The sequence below is a fragment of the Corvus hawaiiensis genome, chromosome 7, assembly GCF_020740725.1.
Source record: "Corvus hawaiiensis isolate bCorHaw1 chromosome 7, bCorHaw1.pri.cur, whole genome shotgun sequence".
Taxonomy (NCBI): domain Eukaryota; kingdom Metazoa; phylum Chordata; class Aves; order Passeriformes; family Corvidae; genus Corvus; species Corvus hawaiiensis.
The window spans coordinates 5,847,226-5,874,706 of NC_063219.1; the positions used below are offsets into that span (position 1 = coordinate 5,847,226).

General features: G+C 41.7%; 1 protein-coding gene across 7 annotated transcripts in view; it reads left to right on the top strand.

Annotated features, from left to right (window-relative positions):
• The window catches only part of LOC125328686 (protein unc-80 homolog), a 139,735-nt gene that overhangs the window by 79,482 nt on the left and 32,772 nt on the right, over nucleotides 1-27,481 (top strand). For 6 of the 7 annotated variants that reach the window (XM_048309730.1, XM_048309731.1, XM_048309724.1 and 3 more), the window contains 20 exons: nucleotides 1,316-1,423; nucleotides 2,136-2,274; nucleotides 6,619-6,800; nucleotides 7,169-7,300; nucleotides 7,827-8,013; nucleotides 9,026-9,157; nucleotides 9,676-9,819; nucleotides 11,169-11,269; nucleotides 12,832-12,918; nucleotides 13,695-13,878; nucleotides 14,481-14,575; nucleotides 15,464-15,553; nucleotides 15,925-16,026; nucleotides 18,311-18,491; nucleotides 19,366-19,634; nucleotides 22,212-22,346; nucleotides 23,005-23,143; nucleotides 24,790-24,886; nucleotides 25,575-25,745; nucleotides 25,956-26,048. In XM_048309730.1, coding sequence (XP_048165687.1) covers nucleotides 1,316-1,423; nucleotides 2,136-2,274; nucleotides 6,619-6,800; nucleotides 7,169-7,300; nucleotides 7,827-8,013; nucleotides 9,026-9,157; nucleotides 9,676-9,819; nucleotides 11,169-11,269; nucleotides 12,832-12,918; nucleotides 13,695-13,878; nucleotides 14,481-14,575; nucleotides 15,464-15,553; nucleotides 15,925-16,026; nucleotides 18,311-18,491; nucleotides 19,366-19,634; nucleotides 22,212-22,346; nucleotides 23,005-23,143; nucleotides 24,790-24,886; nucleotides 25,575-25,745; nucleotides 25,956-26,048 — 2,768 coding nt within the window. The remainder of the gene's footprint in view (nucleotides 1-1,315; nucleotides 1,424-2,135; nucleotides 2,275-6,618; nucleotides 6,801-7,168; nucleotides 7,301-7,826; nucleotides 8,014-9,025; nucleotides 9,158-9,675; nucleotides 9,820-11,168; nucleotides 11,270-12,831; nucleotides 12,919-13,694; nucleotides 13,879-14,480; nucleotides 14,576-15,463; nucleotides 15,554-15,924; nucleotides 16,027-18,310; nucleotides 18,492-19,365; nucleotides 19,635-22,211; nucleotides 22,347-23,004; nucleotides 23,144-24,789; nucleotides 24,887-25,574; nucleotides 25,746-25,955; nucleotides 26,049-27,481) is intronic. The other variant, XM_048309726.1, reaches the window with a different exon arrangement.

Sequence of the window (27,481 nt, forward strand, 5' to 3'; positions counted from 1 at the left end):
AAAAATTCATTATGTTTCTTCATCAACCAGGAGATAGTTTGTTTCTTGTCAATTTAGAAAATTGAAGGATATTTTTATGGAAAAAAGCACAGAGCAGGTGAAACAGAAGCTAGTGTTTCTTCTTTCCTGAAAACTGTAAACCCCATATATTTCCTCTAGCACAGAAAAGCACGAGTTATTTAGAAAGAGAGGCAGTCATTTCCTCTGCAGAAGGTAGGCAAGAGATGAGTAGCTGGTATGTTTCATTAAAGGTAGCAAAAGAACTGTGCATTTCTGTGTGTTGTTTCATCTCCAACTTTGAATTGCAAGACAGAGATATTCTTCAAACCATCAAAGCATTTAGGAAACAGCAGGAAAAAAGAATCTGGGAGGCGGTGAGGTTTCCTACAAACACATGCAGGATGTTTGCACAGACCTCACTTCCAGAGAGCAATTTACAATCTTTGCTTTTTTCATAATCCAAGAAAGACCTGGAAGGCTGGAGTGTGTCCAGAGAAGGGAACAGAGATGAGGAAGGGGCTGGAGCACCAGGAGTAGCTGAGGGAGTTGGAGGAGCTCAGCCTGGAGAAAAGGAGGCTCGGGAGGGAATTTCTCTGTCTCCACAACTCTCTTACAGAAGGGTGCAGCCAGGTGGATATCTTTGCTCCCTGGAAACAAGGGACAGGATTGAGTGGAAATGGCCTCAAGTTACACCAGGGGAGGTTTAGATTGAATATTAGGAAAAACTTCTTCTCTGAAGGGTTTGTCCAGCCCTGGCACCGGCTGCCCAGGGAGGCAGTGGAGTCACCATCCCCTGGAGGGCTTTAAAAAATGTGAGGATGTAGCACCTGGGGACATGATTTAGTGGTGGAGTTGTCAGCATTAGACTATTGGTTGGACTCAATGATCTTAGAGGTCTTTTCCAACATCAGTGATTCTATGATTCTGTGAGAAGACTCATTCTGCACACTGAACACTTCCACTGGTAATTTTTTAGAGGGAAGCTGTAGACTTTTTGCCTCTGACCTGCTTCACTAAATGCATGAATGTGCCACCGGTGAAGATCACACAGAGAACATTCCCATTCTTCATTTGGTTTCCTGGCTTCTGCTTTAAGGTTTTATTGAGAAAAGCATTGTTAAAAAGAGAAGAAAATTGGATGAGATGTGTGGTCTTCCTGAATCTAGGCCTTTTGCCAGCAAAGAACAAGGTTTTGTGCTACAGCTCTGGTACCACATGGTTTCTAGTGTATGGAAATTCCTCTTGTACATAATCTCCTTTTCTACATTTTGAGAAATATAAATGTGAAATCCACTTTCTTTTTCTTTCCTTCCAGTGCTCAGACAAGTCATGCTTGAGAACTCCTTCTCTTAAAAAGAGAGTGATCGATATCAACTTGGAAGGAAAGAAGGACTCTGGAATGCTAAAATACGTCAGGAATCAGGTACTGATTAGGCCATACACTAGTTAGGGAGGCAGATATATAGGTGCCAGGTTAAACTGCAACAAGAAGGAAAATATATATGGATTCCCAAGCCCATGTGAAGAACTGTTCCTGAATATCAGTCAGTTCAGCCACACATCTTTTCCCCATCTGAGTTATATCAAATTTAAACCTCTTAAGGAAACATGGTCAAAGAATCCTTTAAACATTTAGCTGCATTAAATCGCAGTCTGCATCTCTAGCTTTCCGTAGTGACATATGCGCCAAAGCTGGGGATACAAAAAAAACCCCGTAGATATATTTAACTGCAGCCTGTCAGTTTACACTATTAGTTTTCCTTGTTCTTACTTGTTCAGGGTTCCTGAAGAAGCAAAAGACTCTTCATAGACTTGTTCTTAGTGAGATTTTCATGGACCTGTATTGCTGTTTGTGCACCACTTTGTGAGAGTTTGACTTTCCTTCTGTCCTCTTTTTTGGTGTTTTGGTGATGTGAGGAACAAGCAAAAGACTCCAGGAACTAGCTTGCAAACACCGCCTTTTCAGTATAGGCTGAAAGACACATCCCTCTATGGAGCATTTTCTGAAATGGATGAACCTAGAGGTTATTGGTGGGTAATTTGCAGACCAAAACCAGGGTAAAATTACTGAGTGTGTTCTCCCTGTTGATAGTTTTACACAGCTCAGCCCTAAGGCATGGTTTGGTTTTTTGCAGGTAATGAGCCTCTCCCCTGCCCCTTTGTCACTGCTGATCAAGGCAGCTCCTGTCCTCACAGAGGAGATGTACGGGGACATCCAGCCAGCAGCATGGGAGCTCCTGCTCAGTGTGGATGAGCACATGGCTGGAGCAGCAGGTAAGAGAACCAAACCACTTAGGATGGCTGCTGTGGCTGCACAACTCGCATTTGATCACAGGACTCTGCAATTTTGTAGTGGATGAATCTGAATGCCACCAAGGGTTTCTTGGGGGCTGTTTGGTGTTCACAGACATTTGTGTGGTTTTGTGCTCTGTGGAAAAGAGGTGGTCAGAAGGGTCAGGAGAGCATTCTCTCTGAGGCCTTGGATGTGGTGGATGTTTGGTGAACATCAAAATTAGTGTCTGTGTTCAGTTTGGTTTGTAGGCAGAGGAAACCTAGTGATTCAGTCTGTCCAGAGTCTACTAGAGCATTCTGTAAGTTGCCTCATGGAAATGTTAGTACCCATTGAGAGCTCATACAAAAACTGAGACAGGGAATGAGAATGAAACTGTCATAGCTCCTGTTATGCTGAAAGGAAAATTCTCATATTGCATGGAGACAGCAGCATTTGTCATTAAGTACTGTTATGGTATGGTACTTATCTAAATTTTCCATTTCCACTTGGTTTTAAAGTGTACCGATGATTGCTGATGACATATAGTTGAGAGCATCTTTAAGACAGATAGTTAGCACATAATATACCTATGAAAGTAGTACTTTGAAATTGTGCACATGGGATGAAATTTACTACAATAAAATATAAAATTATTTTGTTGCCAAGTAGTAAGAATTCTTCTGCTAAGGGCTTGGATCTTCTCCCATGGAAATGATCTAGGTTCAGAGTTTATCCCTTGGCCAAAAGATGACTGACCTAATGATCAGCTGTGAAAAAATAAAGGCAGTCAGGATGTGTCAGAAGAGGTATTTCATTAGCGATTCATAGTATTAATGCTATTGTAAAGCATGATGTACAATTACCTAGAACACAGCACTTTCAGTGCACAATTTTGGTCACTGAAGTAAGATATTTATGTGTAACAGATGCTGTTAGGACAGAAGTAAGAATGAAGAGCCTATATGATAAGGATATTTATTTAATGAGTTCAAATGAAGAGTGAGAGGGTATATCTTTACGCTCCATAATGACAGAACACCAGGCAAAGAGAAAGCATTATTTAATTGTTATTTAAATAAATATTTGTTAGACTAGAAGGAAGGTGAATAATAACTTTTTATGGCTTCTTTCACATGGAAAACAGATTTCTAACCACCAGAAAAGAAAACAAAAGCCTTTTGGTTTAAGAGCTTGTGAAAGGGATTACATTATGTGACTCAGGAGGTCCCGTCTAGTCTTACTGTCCTGTCCAAACATTCCTAGTCAGTGTGTGCTAATGTGAGATGAACAGAAATCATGAGCCAAGCCTTAGAAACTGTGAACATCCTTCACACACAAAGTTTACTTAAATAAAGCATAAATTAATTTTAAGCCAATCTCACACAACTTTCAAATTTTATCTTTCTCCTCACCCAGCATTCAAGGAAATGGCTGAAAGATTTCCTCCTTTTACAGATTTCCATACCTATGGGGCAGTGCCAGGTGTTCTTTCATGGAAGATTAAGTTACAGACATTTTTATCAAAAGCTGTTAACAATGCAAGAGTTTTGAAGTGCTCTTTGAACATCACTCCCCTTTCCACCACATTTCAACAGTACACCAGGCCTTTATTTTCCAAAACTAGCAATGAATTCTTCCCTGAAGTCCATTGTTTGAACCCCCCTTTCTCATGTTCTTCAGGTTTCACTCACTTCCATCTACTCTACCAGTGCACAGACCACTTCTTCAGCTCACTGGTCTTTCCTGTGCTCTGCCTTTAACTTTTGCCTTTCCCAGGTCAAATGTGTAGACAGGAAGAGAAAGGAGCAAAATAAAGAGAAATAATCTGTCTGATGCAGTACTCCTTTTCCCCCTTCAAGTCCCTTTCTGAGGGAATAATTTTGGATACTTTTTTAACTCTATAATCTTAGAAGTCCTTTTCAACCTTAATGATTCTATGATTCTAGTAAAAAATTTGCATGGGTGTTGGAATTGAAAAAAGTCCGTGGACTCCAGCATGGGGAGAAATTGCAGTCCAAAACCAATGTGGTTGATAAGAGCAAGCTCTGTTTATTAGCAATCCAAAGGCACTTACATAGTATACCAGCTTGTTAACTCTTAAGTGGCTTAAAACTTACCAAGCGCATTTCTGCTTCTACATAATTGGACTTACATTGGCAAGCTTCTACAGTTATGTTATGATTAAAAGAATTCAGAGTTCACCCTCCCTTCTCTCCCAGTTAGCACATCTTATCAGCACAGCTGCATCGTTTCAAACTCCCTTCTTTGTTTCTCAGGCTTGGTTCTCACACAAGGATTTTTCTCATGCAGAGTTTTTCTCACACAGGCCTTTTGCTTGCAGGCTCTTGCTACAGTTCTTTTATTGATCCCATAATTCTATCAATGATCCATGTTCCTGATCCTCTAACTATCTCCCAACACATGGGTCGCAGGGTGAAGCTTTGCTGCTCTTCTTAAGGAGTGATGGCTGGCTGCTCCTCCAAAGCCGCCTCTGAAATACATCTTCCTTCTTCTCCCTTTCCTGAAGGGAAGATTAAAATCCATTTGAGGGTCTGTAGTAGTTTTTTTTAGTAGCAGGTGAATACACCCCAAGCAGAAATTGCATTCATCAAGGTCAAGCCCTGAAAACCCCTAATGTTGCTATACAGAAGCTGGATAAAAAAAATGCCTTGTTAATGTACTACAGCACCATCTACTGACCTATCCCAAAGCTCTATTTCTGTTCTTGGTTGCTTCAGCATGAACTCACGCTTTTACGTCAGGCCTAGCAAGACTTGTTATAGTTTGAGAAGATTAGAGAGCAGCAAGTTCCCTGAGCTGGTGAAGCTTCAAGGTCCTCACAGATTTGAGCAGCACCAGGAGCCCAGGCAGTCAGAGAGTAGCCTTGTTTTCCGGCAGTGTGACACACTGCCTCCCATGAGCACAGTTCTGGGGCCTGGCACCTGCTGAAGAAGCATTGAGGAAAATAGAATGGCAAATATCTTCTTGCTACTGTGGAGGAACAGCCGCCAAATCTAGAGAAATTGTCTCCAGTGCTCTGCGGTGAGCTAGTGGTGAAAAAAGCCATGGATTCTCTAAGACCCACTGAACTCCCACAACAATAAATCCCTCTGCTTTTGTCTCCTGCAGTGCCCCTCAGACACCATCTCCATTGATTGGCCTCCATCAGTCTCTATTTTAATTAATGTCTGTTTATATTCAAATATGATCCATTGAAACAACTATGGGTCAGCTTAGCTACCATTGTGCTATTTTGTATGGTCCTTTGTCTTGCTCTGTTTTCTCTTGGAAGTAGATTGGGATCATTGCATGGAGCCCACTTAACTAAGAACTAGTTTTACCCATCAAAATAGTCAGGTGGGCTTCTACTGGGGCACTGTCTCCTGTTCCAGAGTTTCTGTTAAATCAGCCTCGATTAATCAATCAGCACAGAAATCACTTGGAAGTGGAATCTTTGAAAGCCAAACTCAACAGTGCCTTTACTTCAAGAGATGTTTCTTATTTTAAACAAGTTAGGGGTGAGAAGATCAAAGGTGTACTTTATTTTAAAAAGCAGGTTTTCCAGAATAATTTACAAGCTTCACATGCAATTCTGTGTGGCTCCAAAAGGTAGAATCACATGTGCTTGGTTTCATGAAGTGTCGAATTTCCCATATGTTCACTCACTGGAGGAAATAACTTTCAGGGATGGGACTATGCAATTACACAAATCTATTGTTTTAAAATAATAAAACACATCAGTTGAGGCGTGAGATTTTACAGTACCTCCGAATAATGGTGACTAGTCACGAGATTTAGAGTTACATCGTAATTTATAACTTTCTAATCCAATAGGCACTTAAAACGACACTTTGTTTTGGATTAATGACCTATCACCTGTGGCACTTCTCACTGCAATGCAGCTATGCCTTGACCAATAACTTCTCATGTCACGTACACACAGATGTCTCTATTATACCATCTAAATTCTTAACTTAAACTATATAAAATCACACTATTGTATTTAAAACCCTCCACCAGAACACCCAGTGCACATTTTTACTTATAGCTATAGGAACACAGGCTTGTGATCCTTTTGCTTAAGATCTATAAACCTCTGTCAATTAAGCCAGACCTAGTCTCTTCTAGGGTTGTAAATCAAAGCCTCCTTTAATTGCAGGAGTTTCTACTCTTCTGTCTCACACAATGAGGCAATACAATTTTCGCTAGGCCTGGTAGAGTGATGATCCTATTTCTGGAGCCAAGACTGGGTTTCTTTTGGTGCAGGTTTGTACACCTGCGGTTTTTCTTTGCCAAATAAACACATTATTGAGAAACACAGGTGATCAGATGTTCTCTCCCTGCAGCTGCCATGTTCTTGCTGTGTGCTGTGAAAGTGCCAGAGGCCATTTCTGACATGCTGATGTCCGAATTTCATCACCCAGAAGCAGTGCAAAGACTGAATGCCATTCTTAAATTTCACACACTCTGGAGGTTCAGATATCAAGTGTGGCCAAGGATGGAGGAGGGAGCACAGCAGATCTTTAAGGTAGGTAAGAGACATGAAGCATAATGATGATATTTACAGCTTGGCTTGTGGGTCGATGTATAATGACAGACTGCCATGAAACGTCCTGAAACCCTGTTTAGAGAAAAAAATGATTGTATAAGTCTCACTAGTGGGGGAAGTGATATGAAGAAGTCTTGTATAAAATGGGGAGAATAAAATGGGGACTCAAGTCAGGAGAAATACCAGAGAAGATGTGTGTCATACAAGGTGTTACAGTCCAGGGAGATACGGAGATGAGAAAAATTTGCAGAGTTAATTTATATCTTGGGTACTTGTGCTCATGTTTAATTAACAATACTGACAATAATAGTTTGCTGTAACAAAATGTCTTTCATGGTTTTTTTTAGATTCCTCCTCCAAGTATAAACTTCACTCTGCCTTCTCCTGTGCTGGGGATGCCATCTGTGCCGATGTTTGACCCTCCCTGGGTCCCTCAGTGCAGCGGGAGTGTGCAGGATCCTATAAATGAAGATCAGTCGGTAAGCAGACATCCTGAGAGTAAGCACTGTTTTTTCTCTCTAGAGGTGTGCAGTAAATTAAGCCAAAAGATGCGGATTAACCTCTGACATTGTCTTTTCCAGCTGGGAAAAAATCTAGTATAGTTTGTGTAGGATACAGAGTTTTCTACATGGGCATCAGGCTTTTCTGTTTGTTCACTGAGGTACTGTACTGCACCTCATATCCCCGTGAGAGACACTAACTTAGTCCTTAGGAGCACACAACTTCTCTCTCTCCAAGAGCAGATTTTTTCAATAGAACTGCCTGAGAGAAGATTTTGTTTGCACTGGTTCATATGGTGTCTCCTGGGAGATGCTTGCACCAAGGCTTATTGTAGGCTTATCGCCAGGAAGTCTTCTGGTGAATCTCTGTTCAGCTGACACTAGTCTGGTTTATATTTAGAAACTGAGTTGCTGAATGTCACTGAGGTGAAGCCTCTGTCAGGAAATGTGTGTGTATCTTAACTAACATCTCCAGGCTGTGTTTCTTCTCTCTTCTTCCCAACAGAAGTCATTTTCCGCCCGAGCTGTGTCGCGTTCCCATCAGCGAGCGGAGCATATCCTGAAGAACCTGCAGCAGGAGGAAGAGAAGAAACGCCTGGGCCGGGAAGCCAGTCTTATCACTGCCATCCCCATTACTCAGGAGGCCTGCTACGAGCCATCCTGTACACCAGGCTCTGAGCAGGAAGAAGAAGGTGTGCCCTGGTACCAGGAACTGCATTCCAGGAACCTGAGAGCATTTCCCACCAACACAGAGCACTGCTTAGGGCAGTGATGTCCAGAAAATTTGATTCTTAGTGTTAGAAAGGTCCCAACTATGTCCATTTGCTGAAGAGTCCAAGTCATTGAGAAAAAGTGTATTTGAAAATTAATGCAAGAAAAAGGACAAAACCTCGGATGTAATGAGTTCTTACTGGGTGATAAGGACACTGACCGCATCTGCCTCAACTTCAGTGGAACTTGCCAGCATTTAGTATCTCAAAGTTCCCAGTTTCTTGCAGGAGTTAACACAAGAGAATGTGCAACACTAGGAATGAAATTTGTCTTTCCTAAATTTAACTCTTTATTAATTAAAGAGTGGGAAGAATTCCTCTTTGGCAGTATCTGTCTTAAGAAATGGAACTTAGGATATACTGAATTGCCCCTGGGGTTTTCTGCCTTTATGGTGAATAGTGGGGGAGCTCAGATGACCCAATCAAGCTCAGTACCAAACTTTCAGAGAGCCAAAGTTACATGACATGAATCACAGTAAGCTTAGTCTGTGGGTGTGGAGTTTACTGGCCCAGGCTAACAGAGCACAAAGACTTCACTTAAGGCCTTCCAAGGTATGTGCCTTGAGCGGAGGGTTGATCAGATCTAAGCATCCACTGGAAAATCTGTGAACAGAAATCCCATTTCTTAAGAAAAACTAAGCACCAGCAACAGTGATGGTTAACAGGGAGTGGATGAAAATAAGTATAGCGCCAACTCTGTTACAATGTGATGCACCAGAGCACTGAACACTCTTATGGACCAAAGTTCTGCTGTTCCTAAAGCATGAGCAAATTACCTATCTGACTGATCTCTATAGCTTTTAAATTGTCCGTTTTGAGTGTTACCTGACTTGACTTTTCAGTGTTTTGATTTGGTTGTAATTCCTGTCTGTCAGAAAATTCCCTAAAGTCTGTTGGCTGGATCTGGATTGACATTTCATGTTCTCTTTGTCAGTAGAAGAAGTTGCCAACCTGGCCTCCCGCCGTCTCTCTGTGAGTCCATCCTGCACCTCCAGTACTTCTCATAGGAACTATTCTTTCCGCCGTGGCTCTGTGTGGTCAGTGCGCTCAGCAGTCAGTGCAGAAGGTGGGTGACTTCACTTTGGAGTATTGCCTCCTAGGATTTCATTCACTGGAAGCCTTTCCTGTTGACCTATAAAGCTCTGGCATTTCCTTTTGCCAGATATATTCCCAAGCTTGAGCCACTTTATGAGTTACTGCCCTGCATTATTTTATTCACCCCTGCTGTCACAATAATTTCTTGAAATAATTTCTCTTGCCTCTCATGTTCTATTTGGAGAGTAGTGCCACAGAGAGGACTCTAGCTGAAAAAAGGAATTTTATCAAAAGGAACTGGGTTGCCTACAAGAAAAGAAATCTAAATTGAAAAATTATGTATTCACAATGAAAATTCTTGATCAAGAAATTGGCTGGAGGCTCCATTTCTACTTGGAGATAGCAGTAAACCTGTCATGCTTGCACAGTGAACAGTGTTCTGATCTTTGTTCTTTGTGTAGAGCCGCTAACATAGATGTTTATCTAACCTGCCTGGATAGTAGTACAGCGTATTCCGTAACTCCTCTTCTCTTCTTCTTACTGCTCCAGATGAAGAACACACTACCGAGCACACTCCAAACCATCACGTGCCCCAGCCACCTCAGGCTGTGTTTCCAGCTTGCATTTGTGCAGCAGTGCTCCCCATTGTCCATCTGATGGAAGATGGAGAAGTCCGGGAGGATGGAGTAGCTGGTATTGACATTGACTAAACTTCAAGGGATTGTTGCTTAAGGATAGCAGAACCAGTTTCAAAACTATTTTAATGGAGATTTACAATAGAAATGTATCTTTGTAGGGTTTTTCCTTGTTTTTCCTCCATAATTTATGTTTGGCTTTGAGGGGTTTTGCCCTTTCAGGACCCTAAAAAAACCTCTAATTCAAAAGAAATATTGAGAAGCTGAAAAGGATCTAGTGGGGGGATACAAGGATGGTAAGAGGCCTAATACAAGTGTTCTTTGAGGAGTAATTGCAGATGCTGGGCTTGTTTGGCGTGCTCCAAGGAAACAATGAGTTAGAAGAACACAGACTTAGAGGTTACAACTTGGAAAGTATGGGTCAGAAACTGGGAAGGAAGTTCATCACCAGGAGCATAATTTCTGTTGATTCTCCATGCACAGGGGTTATCGAACCCTGGTTAGTCATAGTTGACATACCTGGTGTAGGTGACAGTCCTGCTCCAAGTGGGGCTTGGACTGAAGATTTCTGGAGATCTATTCCCACTCATATTTTTTTCTTCCTATGACAAACAGAACGCCACCCATATACAGCTTGAAGATTTTGGTTATGGTCTGTGATATCTTTGTAAAGTAATAATATTTGTTTTTTCGAAAATGTTAATACATCATGGACTGTTCTGATTCCTTCATTTCTCATTGCTCATCATGTCAGCTATTTAACTTTCTGTTGCATTTAACTTCCTGTAACATTTAACTTCCTGTTGCATTTTTTATTCAGTTTTAGGTGGATGTAGTCAGCCCTCTAAACAATGTATGTGTCATTTTGTGATCAGGAGCTGAGTACTGAAAACAAAATAATGAATGATTCTATGTTGTTGTTAACCTTCAGAGGTTTGCAAATAATTGCACTTCCGGGAGTTGATTATCAACACAATTCCCTGCTGACTATCCAATACTGTTCACCAACACCAGATAAAATCACTTAATGAATCACCATGAAATTGAACCTATGTACACGAACAAAAAAGTACATGAATTTATATCTTTCAGTTGCTGGATTTTGTCCATCTGGAGTTATGAATCTAAAGAGCTATTTCTTTATTATTCCTTAAATACAGTGGTGAAGTGCTTCCTGTCATATCACCAGTAGTTAGGGAAGGTTCAAATATTAGACCTGTGATTATTATTACTGAGATCACGGCACTGTTTGCCAGGAATCCTGTTGCATCAAATGGGGCCCTGGTGTGTATCAGTATAAAACATAACAGAGGAAGGAAGAAGACTAGGAATGTTTTGTTTAAGTATACCAGTTCAAGGCTTTTCCAAGGGAGATGGTTCTTACCTGGTTTCCTTTCTCTCTTACAGTAAGTGCTGTTGCTCAGCAGGTCCTGTGGAACTGCTTAATTGAAGACCCCTCTACAGTTCTGCGCCACTTCCTTGAGAAGCTCACGATCAGCAATCGACAGGTACACTCTGCCTCTCCCTAGCAGGTGTAAGAACTTCGTAGAGCAGGGGAGAACAGCTGCCAGCAGAATAACTTCGAGAACATCAGTGGAGAAGAACATTTGCTATTATAATGCAGCATGTCATAATTTGGCTTCAGTCTTTATCCGCTGGTGTAAACAGGACACGGCTGATTTATCACCACAAAGGATCTGACTTGCTCCAAGCCAAGCTTTGAGCAGCTGTTTGGTGAACACAGCATAGGCAGTGTTGCCTTCACTCATGCCACTCTATTTGGCTTTTCTGAAAGATCGGGAAGCACTGTGTTTCCATAGCTTATTAAACTGCTTCCAAGTGCATGGCTAAGATTTATGGAAGAAAAGCATACTGGTTCTGACTGGTTGGAAGGCAGGGAGACTCTTCGTATCACTTTCTCAACTGCCGATTTAGTGTATGATATCAGTAGTATCACTGGCTTCAGCTTTCAAGCCACTACCTAAGAACTGAATCTGAAATGAATATTAAACCTGAGAAATGTCAGGAAAGGCTGTGCTTTTGTTCCTTGAGTATGAATGTGTCAGTGGACTTACTATTCCTGAGACTTCTCAACCATTGTCCACAAAGCTTTTATTTGAGTTCAGAAGGTCACGTCTGTTTCATAGAATTGTTCGGGTTGGAAGGGACCTTAAATATCACATAGTTCCAGCCCCTCACCACAGGCAGAGATACCTTCTACTACACCAGGTTGCTCAAACCCCCTTGGAATCTACCCTTAAACACTTCCAGGGATGGGGCATCCACAACGGCTCTGGTCAGAGAGGTTGTTTGTTCAGTACCTTTGAGAAGGAAGCTTGTAAGGTGTCCAGCCTCAGAGACCTCTAAGCCATTGCAATCTGCTGTTTTGCCATCTCTTTGTAGGCCTACTCTGACCACCAGTACAGAACACAGAGAACAGGTGTATTTCCCTGGGAACTATCACCAGGTGTATCACTGCCATGGATTGTCCTATGTATATCCATGCCCACAACACTGGCTCTAATCTGCTGTGGGGTTAGAGGATAAGTTAAAAGACATTTGGGATACTGTCTATCTCTCTTCAGCTGACAGCAGGATTCTGTCCCTTCTATAACCCTTTCGCACCATGAGAAATGTCTTCGTCTACATTTAAGGCAGGCAGTCTCCAAAAGAAGGGAAGTTAGATTCTGTCCACACCTCCCACTCCGCAGCCACAGCTATTGAGGTGAGACGAACTAGATTTCACAGATCATCTGGGTAGTCATCAGACGGATAATCACAGGGACAGGAGTGCACAATCAGGATGCTACAGTCAGTACAAATTGCAACAGGAGGTACTGACCTCTCTGAGATAAAATGAGAAAGACACTGGCCTGGGTGCTGTGCCTTGGGCCTTATTTTGCAATATGTGGGAGCAGTGAGAGATGTATAGTTTTACTTCATGCATTGAGAGACAGAGCTGAATAAGGGACTATGGAAAAATGGGAAGAAACAAAGCAAGAAAGGACAAAAGGGAGAAATCTGTTCTTCATTTTTTGATGAGAAGAAAAAACATGTGCTTTTCTTCCAGGACGAGCTGATGTATATGCTAAGGAAGCTTTTGTTGAACATCGGAGACTTTCCTGCCCAGACATCTCATATCCTCTTTAACTACTTGGTGAGTAGCTTGTGGGCCCACTGTGCAGCCAAGAACCTCTCCTCTGCCTTCGTGTGTGCAATAAATGCACTTCATTTTTCTTACTTTTACTTTTCTTACTCTCATAGTTCATATCTGCTCCTAATTGTGGGTGTGAGTCACCAGGCTTACACCAGCCTTTCTGGCCTCCTGGGGAGAGGAACAGGAAGCTTTCTCTTTTTAATAAACCCCTAAGCAACCTGTCATGGATTTCTGAACTGAACCTCAGCCAGTGAGTTCTAGACAGTTAGAAGGGTCCCAGCACCAGAAAACTTTAATTATTTTACTTAATTTGGGTTCAGAAAGTGCTTTGCTGATAGACAGTCCTCTTGGAGCAAACCTAGCAGCTTCTTTCAAGATTGTGGACAAATGTTGTAGTTAGGAGATGAAGCAGACAAGGTGTATGCATCTCCAGGGAGCCTTCTGTTGTTTGTGATTGTCTACATGGCAGCACTTCAGAGCAGAAAGAATAGGAAGTCTCTAACTGCACACATTCTGCCTTTTCCTCATCTGCAGTGGTGTTTAAGGCTATACTGCAACAGTATGTTTTGCCCCCAGTCCTCATCACTTCTAGAAAAAGGAAGAGTAGTACAGGCAGATTGTTCTTTAGTATCTAAAATTTCAGGATGAAAGTTGAATGAGTTTATCCCTCTGAATGAAGAAAGGTAGAATAATACTGTTATTCTGTGTTTATACAATGCTCTGCACAGTTAAAAGAGTATGTAAAACCTGATATTCCTCTTACTTATTACCTGCAGGTAGGATTGATCATGTATTTTGTAAGGACCCCATGTGAATGGGGCATGGATGCCATTTCTGCCACTCTTACCTTCCTTTGGGAAGTGGTGGGTTATGTTGAAGGACTCTTCTTCAAGGATCTCAAACAGACCATGAAGAAGGAGCAATGTGAAGTGAAGCTGTTGGTTACTGCCTCGATGCCAGGTATAAGAAATAAGTCTATAAATCTCCTTCACTTCAAAGTTCATGGCCCACTCTACCAAAAAGAAAATGCATCAGAACTGGATCAGAAAAAGACCTATTACAAATGGCTGCATATTGTAAGGCAGTTTTCCTTCAGTTGAGTATTCAGTCACTAAATTCTACTGCTACTTCCTTGAGATACAAAAAACCCCTGTAAGAGCTCTAAAAGAAGCAAACAGAAAGTGAATTAAAACAGTATTTCAACCCACAGTTTTGTGCCAGTTGGGCTGTGAAAGGCTGGCAGGATCATCATTCAGACTCTGGGAATCATGAGTCAGATGAGATACTTTGCTGATAAACAGGTTTGACCTTTTATGTATGTTTCTTCCTCAGAGTTGAAAGTTGCTACTAAAGCCATCTTATCCTTTAAAAACATATCAATTTCTCATCAACTGTGGAAGGGTGGGAATATATTAACCCTACTTAATGGTTCCAGACAGGACTCACATGGTCTGTCTGCCTGTCCAGGAATGAATTTTAAGTACCACTCTTCCTCCATGGGCAGTCTCTTGAAATTGAGTTAATTAAAGAGGCCAGGGAGAATGCAACTTTTCTTCCTCTAGGCACAAAAACCCTTGTCGTGCACGGACAGAATGAGTGTGACATCCCAACGCAGTTACCAGTCCACGAGGACACACAGTTTGAGGCTCTTCTGAAGGTAGGAGTGAGTTTTTGAGCTGGACAAACTGCCTACGTTTACCTGCCATACATGTATGCCAGCAATCCATTCTGCCTGATCATCCTGTTCCAGTGTCAGGGAGGGAAGTTCTGCTCACAGGCATGTCTGTCTCCCTGTGAGGGGAGCTTGGTTGCAATACACGGGTTCCCATGTTTAAGGATAATAAAAATGCTCTGAACTCACAGAAAGCCCAAACCCCACAAATGCAAGCACATTTGGAGACACTGCAGCCTGTTGGGTATTTCCTGTATACTTTTGATAAATACATAAATCATTTAAGTGTTTGGTTTTATCAACACTAGAGACAACAGATTGATTGAGATCAGAGTGAAAATGATGGTTCAGTAGCCACAACGATATTTTGGGATCCAGGAGCTATGTGGTCACTTCCCCTTTCTGCCAAAAAATTCCTGGGTTGTTTTAACTGAGCCACATAGGAAACAGATTTGTAATAGCCTTCAGTTTGTCTGACTATGTTAGATTTTACTGGAAATCACATCTCAGTGTTTTGATGGGTCAGAACTTTAGTGTCTCTGTATATCACCTATCACTAAATCTTGATAAATACCCAGGCCCATATGGCTCATACAGTCAGACAAATATGTGTGATATGAAGACATCGAGATAAGTAACATCAGTGTTCACGATTGTGATGTCTGCATGCCCTGATTATCACAAACATACTCAGGTACTTCATGATTAAAAAAAGAAATAATTAAAGCCAAATTAATAATTAATGTGCCAGTCTGATTGAGGCATGCATGCTTGTGCCTTTATAGATTATTAGATGGATATTCTTCTTTCAGATGTGGTATTTGTACAAAACATCTAAAAAGTAACAAGGTATTTTGATTGCTTTCTTTTCAGGAATGTTTGGAGTTTTTTAACATACCTGAAACTCAGTCTTCTCATTATTTTTTAATGGATAAGCGTTGGAATCTCATTCATTACAACAAGGTAAGGCAAAGATCGGGTCCACGTGATTTCGTTCTTGTGACTTTTCATCTTGAACAAGCAGCCTATAAATAGCTCTGTCCTGTGGACTTCACATCTTTAGTTATGTGTGGTGAAAGATTGGAGTTTGAGAGAAGAGGGAAGAGGCAGAAGAGGGAAGAGGCTGAAGAGGAGTCCCTTGCTCTTAAGTCAAGAATGTCTAGTTTTCTTAGAAAAGATCAAATTTCTCTTCTGTTTGTGCTCTTTCACAATGCCTGACACTGTCGGAAAGCCCCTGCCCTTCAGAAAGGGCTAAGGGCCCTTTATTCCATTCTGTTGAGTGATGCCATAGTGATTACATTTATTTAAAATACACTTTTTTCCTTTCCTGGCAGACCTATGTCCGTGATATTTATCCTTTCCGGAGGTCAGTTTCTCCCCAGCTCAACCTGGTGCAGATGCATCCAGAAAAGGGTCAAGAGCTCATTCAGAAACAGGTATCTTACTGTCACCAAACACCTCTTCCCAGAAACAAACCCTGAAAATAATTTTTTTTTTTTTGCCTTTAAAGGCTTTCCCTCATGCTGCATGCAGATTAAGAGCTTTGCTGGAGAAGTAGCAATCAGCATGAAATCTGCCTTGGGGCCACATATACTGTACATTATTGCAGGAAGAGTAAATAGTGGGATGTGAATTCCCCCTCCCCCACTCTGTCCACCCAGTTTCCTTTAGGTGGATCATTTTGCATTCTCTTATACTTGGCCAGAAAAGCTTCAGTTGCCTCAGCTTAAGAAGTTGTTTATTCCTTTATTTAACATGACCTCTGGGCTGGGGAGCAGGAATTATCTACTCTACTTTTCTCTCTTTAGGGATTGTTACCTGCCTTTCTTCCTTGTCCTGCTCTCAGAGGTCAGACTTTATCACAGCTACTCCAGAGGGACAGCATTATGTGTTTGGTCAGGGGAATATCTGCCCTCAGAAGAGCACTGTCCTCCCTATCTTCCAGCTTTGTGACTTGATGATCTGTCCTGCTGATGTTCTGCAGTTCCCAGGAGCTCTCCCTTAGGAACTGCACCCTAAATAGAGTGGCAATGCAGTGCTTTTAATGAGTTGCAAACGCCTACATGTGTTTAGGCAGTGAGACATTGGTATTGATCTTACACTGCCTTTAGAAGCCACATGTCGCAGTAGCACAGAGCTAAATGTTTAGAGAAAATTGTTGTAACTGTGTCTGCAGAGGATGGTAATAAGCAGAAAATTAAAAAAGATATGTGGGAATGTGGTTAAACATTATGCATTTGGTATTAACAGTTGTATTTTTGTAGCCAAAAATCAGGTATTGTAGTTGTGTTTTTACTGAGAGTAGGAAAATATCATCAGGAGTGGTTATGAAAGGCAGCTATAAAGCTGCTTAAGAGCTACTAGCATCTAAAATAATGGAAAATATAGCTAATGCAATCTCATATGTGTATGGCACAGAATAGGGCAGTATTTCGTGTGCTGCATCTGTCAGTAGAAAATCAATAAAAATCTGAACTTACTTGGAATCAACTTGGTTGCTTCTCTAACAGAAATTAGTCTGGTTCAAAAAGATGTCCCACAAATAAATGAGTTTAATACACCCTATGTGATTCAAAAATATTAAAATGAGCTTCCCATTTTTGTCAGGGCATTGTTTTACTTTCCACATTTTTATATTTAGAGTACTTGGAGCCCAAATTATTTCTAAGGTTAAACTTGTATCACACATTTGCTAGCCTCTCTGTAGTCATACAAGATGTTGCTGGAAAACATCCAGCTTCAGCAAATAAAGCAACACTGTAGTAACCACCCACAGAGCAGCAATCCATGGAAAAGTATTTTTTTTGTTGCTTGGTTGAGCACCGAATTTTGAGCTGAGTGCACTTCAGAGCAATGTCACAGCAAGGCAGGTGAAGCTGATGTTTGTCACATGTTAAACCACATGCTTCAAGTTTTGGTTTTGGCTTCATCCCAGTAGCTACAAGCCGTCTCGAAACTGCTTCCAAAGAGAGTTGCTTCTGGAACTAAACATCACTCTGCTTTAATGGTTACTTCTAGCATCAAAATAGAAATAGAATATCTAGCCTGGCTAGTCCTACCAATCACAAGTTCAAAGTAGGCTGGTAGAATGGAATTCGGTTCCCCAATTGGTGTAAACAGGAAGTGATAATCTGAAATCAAGCAAGATTTTGCTCCTTTGCAGTAACACTGCAGTAACAAAGCAGAATCTAGTCTGCTTTGTTTTATTGTCTACTTTTTCTTTTACAATCATACATATACTTTCCATGGCCAGATGTCAGCCCGCCTCATCCCAGAAGGTAGATAGCAATTCCAACTTCTTGTTGACTGTAGTCTAAGACCTTGCAGAGAGGAACTACAACCATATGGCTTTCAGTTTGGCAATGGTTTCTCTGACCACCCTGGGGCTTACATTAATCTACAGAAAAACCCATGGCAAAGTTGAAAATTGTTCTGCAACCACTTAGGGTCCTCCAGAAGACTGAAATAGAAAATGTTATTAGTCATTTTTACAAACACAATCCATCTTTGCAGAGCTGGGCTGGAGAACAGTGGTCACACAAATTCTAGTGAGAGGGTGCAGCACCAGCCCTGTGAATTTGATCATGATCCTCTGAGCCATGAGTGCAGCATCCCTCCCATCAGAGAAAGCCGTGGAAGTGAACCTGATGAAGTGCATATACATTTCAAAGAGCTTTTGAATTAGGCTGATACCAATCTTTGTCTCTTTTTCTCTGCCAGGTGTTCACCCGCAAGCTGGAGGAAGTGGGGCGGGTGCTGTTCCTGATCTCACTGACGCAGAAGATTCCTCCAGCCCACAAGCAGTCTCATGTGTCCATGCTCCAGGAGGACCTCCTCCGCCTGCCTTCGTTTCCCCGAAGTGCCATTGATGCTGAGTTCTCACTCTTCAGTGATCCCCAAGGTATGATCCTTCGGCAGCTTTCCTGGAGCGCTGCACAAGGCCCAGAAGGTTTCAGTGCCTCATTTGCCTTAGAAGCACGCAGGCTTACCGCTTTTCTGGAAGCTGATGAATCTCTTCCTACGGAAACTGATACAGACCTGTTGGTTTGTAAGCACAGCAGCTGAAAGAGCTTCACTGTTAGAATTCTCCAGAAAAGGCTACTTTCTTTGGACCCAAATGAGAATAAGTTTTAATTGAGTATTAAAATCATGCATGAGACTACCCAGAAAGGTTTGCCTGAAGTCCTTTGCTGTCTGCTTTGAGGAAGCAATTGACATCCAATGAAGACTAGGCAAATTCTGCAGCAGGGATAAGGAAACAGTCCACAGAGAAACTTTGCTCTGAATGTAAAGTAGGGTTTCCAGCCTGATGTTAAATAGGTTAAATAGGCCATTTTTGCACAGTGGTAAGCATTGGCATGTTCTGTAACAGCCATTAAGGCACTTGATTTCAGAAGCATTATTGTAACACTGCATCAGTCTCCTATGATGTGTGGGTCACCTGGAACATAAAAACTGAGCATAAATCTGCACAGTCTCTGTGTGAGGCAGATGATGCATGTACAAGCTCAGATCTCCCATTTTTTAAGAGAAGAGTGTCCAACCAGCAGATTAGTGAGCTGTGATATTTATCATTCTTTATCTTCATACTGAAGCTTTCAGTCAAGGTTTGCTCAAGCCCTGTGGGCACTTATAGAAACTCAGGCTGGGTGAAATAATTTTAAAAAGGCAGAAGGACGGTCATTGTTGTGGGATGGTTCTTTGCAGGGAAGTGAGGCTGGCTGTGGTGGACAGAGTTGACTGCTGTTGGTGTTGATTACTCTCCTCCCCTGCAGCTGGGAAAGAGCTCTTTGGTCTAGATACTCTTCAGAAAAGCTTGTGGATTAAACTGCTGGAAGAGATGTTCCTTGGCATGCCCAGCGAGTTCCCATGGGGGGATGAGATCATGCTGTTCCTGAACGTGTTCAACGGTGCCCTGATCCTGCACCCTGAGGACAGTGCCCTCCTGAGGCAGTATGCTGCCACAGTCATCAACACAGCCGTGCACTTCAACCACCTCTTCTCCCTCAGCGGGTACCAGTGGGTGCTGCCCAGCATGCTGCAGGTGAGCTATGCCCAGGAGCAATGCAAGGGAACTCTGCCAAGCGAGCACTGTGTCTTGCTGACAGAGAGCAGCTTTAGGTCAGACCTTAGGAAGAAATTCTTCCTGTGAGGGTGGTGAGGCCCTGGCACAGGTTGCCCAGAGAAGCTGTGGCTGCCCTATCCCTGTGAGTGTTCAAGGTCAAATTGAACAGGGATTGAAGCAACCTAGTCTGGTGGAACGTGTCCCTGCCCATGGCAGAGCGTGGAACTGGATGGGCTTTAAGGTCCTTTCCAACCTAAACCACCCTGTGATTCCATGATGGAATTGACACTTAACAGGGAAACGTTGATCTGCTGAGTCCTCATGAGAGCTTTTAGGTGCCCCAAGAAGGCAACAGTGGGATGGCCCAAATTAGCTTTCTATTCCCCTCTTGAGTAAATTACATTTTCTGTTCTCCTTTGTGTTAAGTAAATAAATGTCTGTTTTCCTTTCTGTGTATTTCTGCACAGAAATTTGAAATTTCTGGACAATTTTTGGACCTTGGGCATCTCTTCGTGGTTTTTCCTTCAGGGATGGCTGAAGTTTGGGAAATAGTTGAAATATCTGGATTTACTACTTGCTGATTGAAACTAAATTATATTCACTTTCTAAGTACAAAAATAACTCAAAATGTTTATGAAAAGCTGCATGTTGTCTTTTCTTCTGAGTGATGAGAAATATTGGAAGTGTCAGAAGTGGAGTTTCTCTTCACTTCAAGATGAAGAAGTGGGCCTCTTTTCCTTTTGATTCTTGAAAAAAAATCAGCTGCTGAAAATAAAATTTTAAAAAATAGTTCTTTTACAGACAGGATTATTCCTGCAGGGCTCAAAGACAGTATCTAAGTAGAGATTTAGTATTATAATGCAAATACAGAAAAGAATCATCCCTGTACATGTTCATTTTCACACAGTTAACAGAGCATAATAATTAAGACCAGTGATTACTTTAGCTATCTAAGCAAGCTCTGTAGTAACTGGAAAGTCTGATATCCTGCCTTACATGATTAGATAAGTATGAATTGGATCCAGGTCAGCAGTGCATGGGTTTATTAATGAGAAACAAGACATTTTGAAATAAAATAGCCTAATAACATAATTTGAAGTCCTCAACAGTAACCACTTCATTTTCATATTGAGAGAAATTAGTTTGTAATTCTTTCCTATCCTCACTCTCAATTATTGTCAACTACTGAATTATTGAAATGCCACTCCTGGGAGGTTAAAAAAGCAATTCCAAAAGAAAATGCAAGTGCTGCTGAGCTTTTTGGTTTTGCAGACTTTCATTTCTCTGTGCCAGACACCTAAGATCAGCTGGTTCGTTTGTGGTCAGTTCTTTTACCACTTCTGGGCTTGATCCAGGCACTAACTGAAGCTCAGTTCCTGATGCATACATGCACATACTCCCACACAGCTCTTTTCTTGCAGGTTTTTCCATTTTCCTTGGTAAAATGCATATACAGCTAATTATTTCCCTTTTCTCAGCTAAAGGAGATACTGCTGGTAATTGTCTGGCCTCATCCTCATGCTAGAGGGTTCTGGTTGTATTAAAGCTGTGCTAATTTCCTCAGCCTACCAGGGCACTGAAAAGTCTCTGCAGAGGTCTCACACAGAGAAGTTATTCCTAGGAATTCATACTATTTACATAACTGAGAAATAAATCCCACCTTTTGGCAACATACTGTCTGCATGGTTCAATGGCCAGCCCTGAAGGAAATGCCACTCTAAAAACCTTGAAATATTTTAAAAGTGGGTGGCACTGTCACTATGTTGGAGGACAGAGTAAGAGTTCAAATTGTCATGACAAACTAGAGATGCAGTCTGAAAAAAACCAAGCCCAAACCAACACACCATATTGGTCAGCTTAAACCTTACTTTTGAATCATCAACCACAGAATGTGGGAGGAAAAGTAACTGATTCAGTGGCACCTCAGCAGGACAGAATATTGGAGTTACAGATCTGAAGCCAAACATGAATCAACAGCATCCTTCTACTGAAGGATAGAAGAGAAAAATATCTCAAGTGCCAGTCGGGGTTGACTACAGAGATTTGTATCATGTGAAAAAGATGGAATAATTCTGCTTTCATCAGCAGCAGTCCTGACTGGACGTATTGGCTCTATCCAGCTCAGAGAAAGCATCAGTTAATTCAAGAGACTGCAGGAAAAGAGGGATGTTCATGTAGAAAGCATGTCTTGTGAGAAAGGACTGGAAGATTTGGTTGACTGAAAAATACGAAGATTCAAGAAGAAAGTACTAACTGGCTTCTAACATGTAAAGTGCTTCTAGGAAGGAGAGGGAAGGAATCCACCTTGATATGTAGGACAAAAAATATTGGACTAATAATGTGAACAAGGTTCAAGCAGGAAAGGCAAACTTTTTTCCTAAGGATATTTGGTCCCTGAAATGCATTGCCAGGGATGGTGGTCCAGTCTCCGTCTTTAAAAGTGTGTTAGACAAACCTATCAGGAATGACAGTGCTGTAGTTGATTCAATCTGGGCTTAAGAGGTGAAGAGCTCTTCCACTGGAGTATTGCCTCCATGTCCTTTTCCATGTGCTCAGGTGTACTCCGACTACGAAAGCAACCCCCAGCTGCGCCAGGCGATTGAGTTCGCGTGTCGCCAGTTCTACGTCCTGCACCGCAAGCCCTTTATCCTGCAGCTGTTTGCCAGTGTGGCCCCTCTCCTAGAGTTCCCTGTGAGTAAGAGCCATTCTCTTGTCTCGGGGGGGGGGGAAGCCTGTGTGTGCAGCCACTTCCCGTCAGAGGTCGCAAGGAGAGAACACTTGCTGCTGCACAGAACCAGGTCCTGAGTTATTTCTGCACACTTCTGTGCTTCACTTGATGGAGCAGGGTGCTGAGATAGCAGGCTGCTGGTGTCCAGGCCAGTAAATGTGGTCTCACTTTAAATTTCAGTGTATAAATATATTATAAAAGGACAATAATGACTTGTAACTCTTTAAATGCAAATCCATTCTTAGACTCCAGCAACAGGAATTAAAAGCTTAATGCCAAATTTTAGTACATGTGAAGTGTAAGATTAAATTAGTCATGTTTTGAAATATTCATTAATTATGTTTTAACATTTTAGTGAGTTCAGTCAAGTTAATGGAATCTTAGTTTGAAGTGGGGCACTGTCAGCACACCTATCTTTGTCCTTCACAGGGCAGCAAAGATCTGTGTGCAGTTTTCAGTTCATGCTCCCACTGTAGCATCAGTCTGTTGAGTCAGGCAAGGCTTACTGTTTGAGAGCAGTGAGCTCTTGAACTCCACGTGGACCCGTTGTCAAAAACAAAGATTGTCCACACCTCCAGGTAAATATTCCTGGGATTATATGAATGTCTCTTGTTGGAACAGGATGCTACAAACAATGGAACCAACAAAGGAGTGTCAGCTCAGTGCCTGTTTGACCTGCTGCTGTCTTTGGAGGGAGATACTCCAGATATTTTGGAGATCTTAGAGCTGGTGAAAGCAGAAAAGCCTCTCAAGTCATTAGGTAATAATAAAGCACCCTTTATTCAGTAATTCTGGTTTATTGTTTATTGATTCAACAGACATTTGATGCAGCACGATTTCTTCAGAGCCCTTCTCTTCTTTAGGAATGTCCTATCTGTTTCTTATGCCTCATGAGGCTTTTAATACTGGCTTTATTACCATCATCCTTTTGATATTTTCTGCAGGAGGGGAATTATCAATTAATTTTATTCCAAAGCTACTTTTTCTGCTTTAAGCCTTCTAATCTGAGACTAGACTCTGGCATTTTGAATTTTAACATGTGTGGGTGAAGAATAAAGATGCCTAATAAACTGTATTATGCTGACAAGGTCAGTGTCATCCTCTGCTCTGCTGCATACAGGCAGGAAAAAAAGGCATCCTCTCTCATGGCCAGACTGTGACTAGTAGATGATGGTGATACAATTCAGACATTCAGCAGTGCTGAGCTCCTGGGGGAGTGTTGATTTATCATAAATTAGGTTATATATGGCTGTATGGTGTATCCAGGACATTCTGTCTCTTGATAGTTATCCATGCAATGCCACATTTAAGAATTTGGCTGCTTTGTGATTTTTGCTGATTTTTATAAGGAGGATTCCAAATTTGCACTTCTCTTAAATACTAGTTATCTTGATGCACTGCGAAGCCTGTCTGGCCTTAGAGTTAAAGCTCTGTAATAAAGTGGGATTTTATAATGCTGCACAATTATATACAAACTTATAATATAAAGTGATATGGAAACAGAAGATATTTCTTCTTCTTTGTGGATTGTACCACACATTTATATAAAATCTTGGAGGTTTCTGTGGAGAGCTATTATAAACAGCTCTAAAAATTCTCAGGTATGAGTTGATGATGAGACTGTAAATGAGTATGTTGTGTATCTGGTATCATCCATATGAAGATCAGAATTATCTAAAACAACTGACTTCCAAGTTCTGTTGTTCAAAATTATTTACATGTTTTAGGACCTTAACTTTGACTTGGGCTCCTGCATAACAAAGTCACTTTTGAAAACAGGACTATAGTTCTACTAAAAATATTACTCTTCTACAAATATTCTTTTTAGTTTCTTAGCGCCCAGAACTAATTATCCCCAAAGTGATATTTGTAATATGTGACTTAAATGCTTTTGAAAGCTTTTTCTGAAATCTCTAGCAAAACAGACTCACTTTTGTGTTGGCAACCATGTGGCTATGAGTATATAAGGGGTTTGATTAGAAGTAAAACTATCTTCTGCCATCAGTGGTGCATCAGCATCATTTTTTCTGTGGTGGGAACATCTAAAAAAAAACATAGGGAACATAAAAATTATCATTAATTTGACACGTGTCCTTGCCATGTATGAGCTTAAGACTTAGCTTTTGATGAGTGATGGTTGAAACAGCCCTCTGTAGGTCTTCTGCTCAGCAGTGAGTGACCTGCTGAGAGCTGTTTAACCTACTGAGTTCTTGGGCAGTATGGTTCAAGTAGGAGTGCAGCATATGTTTCTTTTCTAGAGATAAATTTTTATCTGTCCAAGAGCCTATTGGGCATTGTTAACATGAAAAGCAAGCAATAGAAGAGGGGGGAAAAAGAAGTGTGCTAGCTCCTTTCATAGTTAGTATGATCACGTGATAGTCTTCTCATATTGCTTTACTCCCTCAGACTTCTGCTATGGGAATGAAGACTTGACCTTTTCCATCAGTGAAGCCATCAAGCTGTGTGTGACAGTGGTGGCTTATGCTCCTGAGTCGTTCAGAAGGTGATAATCTGTTGTCTTGATTTGTGCAGACTCAGAAAAGGCATAGGAGTTGCATATGGTACGTGAAAGCAAGGCTGCAAATGGAGGCAGTGGCTATAGAAATGCATTCCAAGTATGGGGCTTCTCTGAGGCCAAGCCTCTGCCTGTTACCCTTTCCTAGGGCACCAGCTCCAAGTCCTGCCAGCTGCTGGTGCAGCACTAAGCTGGATGGCAGCCAGAGCAGCAACATGTAAGCCATGTTTCCCAGTGGGGATCACACCATATCCTGTCAGTTTCTGTCATCAGAGGAGCAATGGAGAGGGAACTGGAGGGTGAGAAGCAGGGAGCTGGAGGGAACAGGAAGATAGCAGAAAGAGGGGAGATAATTTAAGTACAAATGTTAGTTTGCAAGAGGGAATCAGAGAATGAGAGAGTCTTTGGAAAGGAAAATGCTTGTTAGCAAATGGATGACATATTTGGAAGATACCTGAAAGTTCAGAGGGTTTTATTATTATCATTGTTTCATGTGTCATCTAGTTTCCCCCTGAAGTTCCTAATCCAATTGTTTGTCTAAAGACTTCTAGTGAGAAGCAATGAAATCATATGCCTAGTGACAGATCAAGGGTCTTCAGATAGAAACCTAAGCCTCTACCTAATGTGAGTTTAGGAATGACAAAATAAAACAGACCAAGTATTGTTATTTCTCCAGCCTCCAGATGCTGATGGTCTTGGAAGCGCTGGTTCCCTGTTACTTGCAAAAATTGAAGCAACAAACCTCTCAAGTGGACACTGGGACAGCAGCTCGGGAGGAGATTGCTTCTATGGGTGCCCTTGCCACCTCTTTGCAGGCCCTCTTGTACAGTGTAGAAGTTCTCACCAGGTAACACACATGAGCCAAGGGGCTGAGCCTGCATTTGGTTGTCTGTGTGGGGAGAGGGAATGCACAGGAGGCCACAACACGCAGCTTAGCTTGATTAATGGTTGAGTTTTAGACTTGGTAAAATTAATGCCAGAATTCAGAGCAAGAACAGAATTTCTGTGTGCTTTTTAGATTTAATGTGGAGTGTGCTGTTCACCTTCTCTTTGCCAGGCCTATGACAGCCCCACAGATGAGTCGATGTGACCAAGGCCATAAAGGGACCACAACGGCAAACCACACCATGTCAGCAGGTGTGAACACCAGGTAAGGCTTTTTTTCTTTCTCATTTTTTGAAACCGTTTGTTGGGGGTTTTTTTCAGTAAGGTAACATCTCATTGCTTAGAGTGCTTGGCCTGAGGGAGTGCTCTGGGTACTGCACTGTGGGAGAAAACAGTCACATAAAAAGAGCACATTCCTCAGGACTGCATTTCTCATGGTAACCAAAATACCCAAGACTAGGATTTCTAGTTTAAAACAATGTATCTAAATAGAAGACCAGGGTACCAAACTGGAGGACTCACATCCTAAATTACTCATTCCCCTTTTTGCCCTCTGGAAGTATATTGCTGAAGCTCACTCATTCTCTGCTTTGCTTCCTGCTGAGTCCACTGTCAAACTGACCAGTGGGCAGAGCATGCTTGGATGGCAGAAGGGTCAGATTCTTCTGGCCTTGTTCTAAGGGGCTGAACAGCTGTACAAACACAAACTGCCTGCTAGTTGAGGCTCGCAGACTGGCACCTCCTCTAGTTTTCTTTAGTTCCCTTTCCCATTTCCCTGTACATTCCCTATGGTCTCTTTCTATGATCTTTACCTCCACATTGATGTGGGGGTTTTTTACAGTTACAGATAGCAGAGGAAGCGTAACTGACAATTTGAGAGAAATGAAAGGATGCCTGAAGATCTTCTTGTCCTTCTTAAATAATCCCAAAACCCAACCAAACAAAACACCAAAGAAGTTTCACACAGAAGAGGGAAACAAAGAAGGACATGGCAGTAGTGAACTGTAATTCTGCTCCTTGGCCATAGTGGCCATTCCAGTTAGGCTGCTGCAAATTAGACAAGGCCACTGACAATTTACTTGGTCATAGAAGAAGGGCTTAAGAAACCTTGTAACAAAATCCACCCACAAGCATTTGGGATTGTGAAGTTTTTTCTTTGCAGTAGGTAGCCCTGCCTTCTCCTGACCAGACTATGTCTTACTGTGCTAAAAATCTGAATGTTTGTGCTGAACTGGAAGGGGAATTGTACCCTAGCAGAAGCTTGGGCAGCTGTTTTTCCAGAGTTTCCCAAGTTATTACCCGTCTTTTTTTTTTTTTTTTTTTTTTAATTCAAGGGGTCTAGAAATCAATTTCTGCATGGATCATCAAAGGGCTATTATGTCAGTTTATAAATGTGTACACATCTTGGTTGGTAACTCCTGGCATGAGTCTGTTATTCTTTAAAATCTATTCAGTCAGGGATGAAACATGGCTTTGACTTTCAATCCCTGATCTGAGAAGCAGATAAACTCCAGACATGATAAACCAGCAGATAAACCAGACATGCTCAAGTCTGAAGTGGACATTTGCCATTTACTTCCTTCGAAAGATTGCTCGGTCTAAGGAAAATAAGGTGTAATGGAAAGTAGTACTTTATTATCTATCTGCTGATTTTGGAGAGCAGTTAATATGTATCTGCTGACAGAGAATGTAGGCATT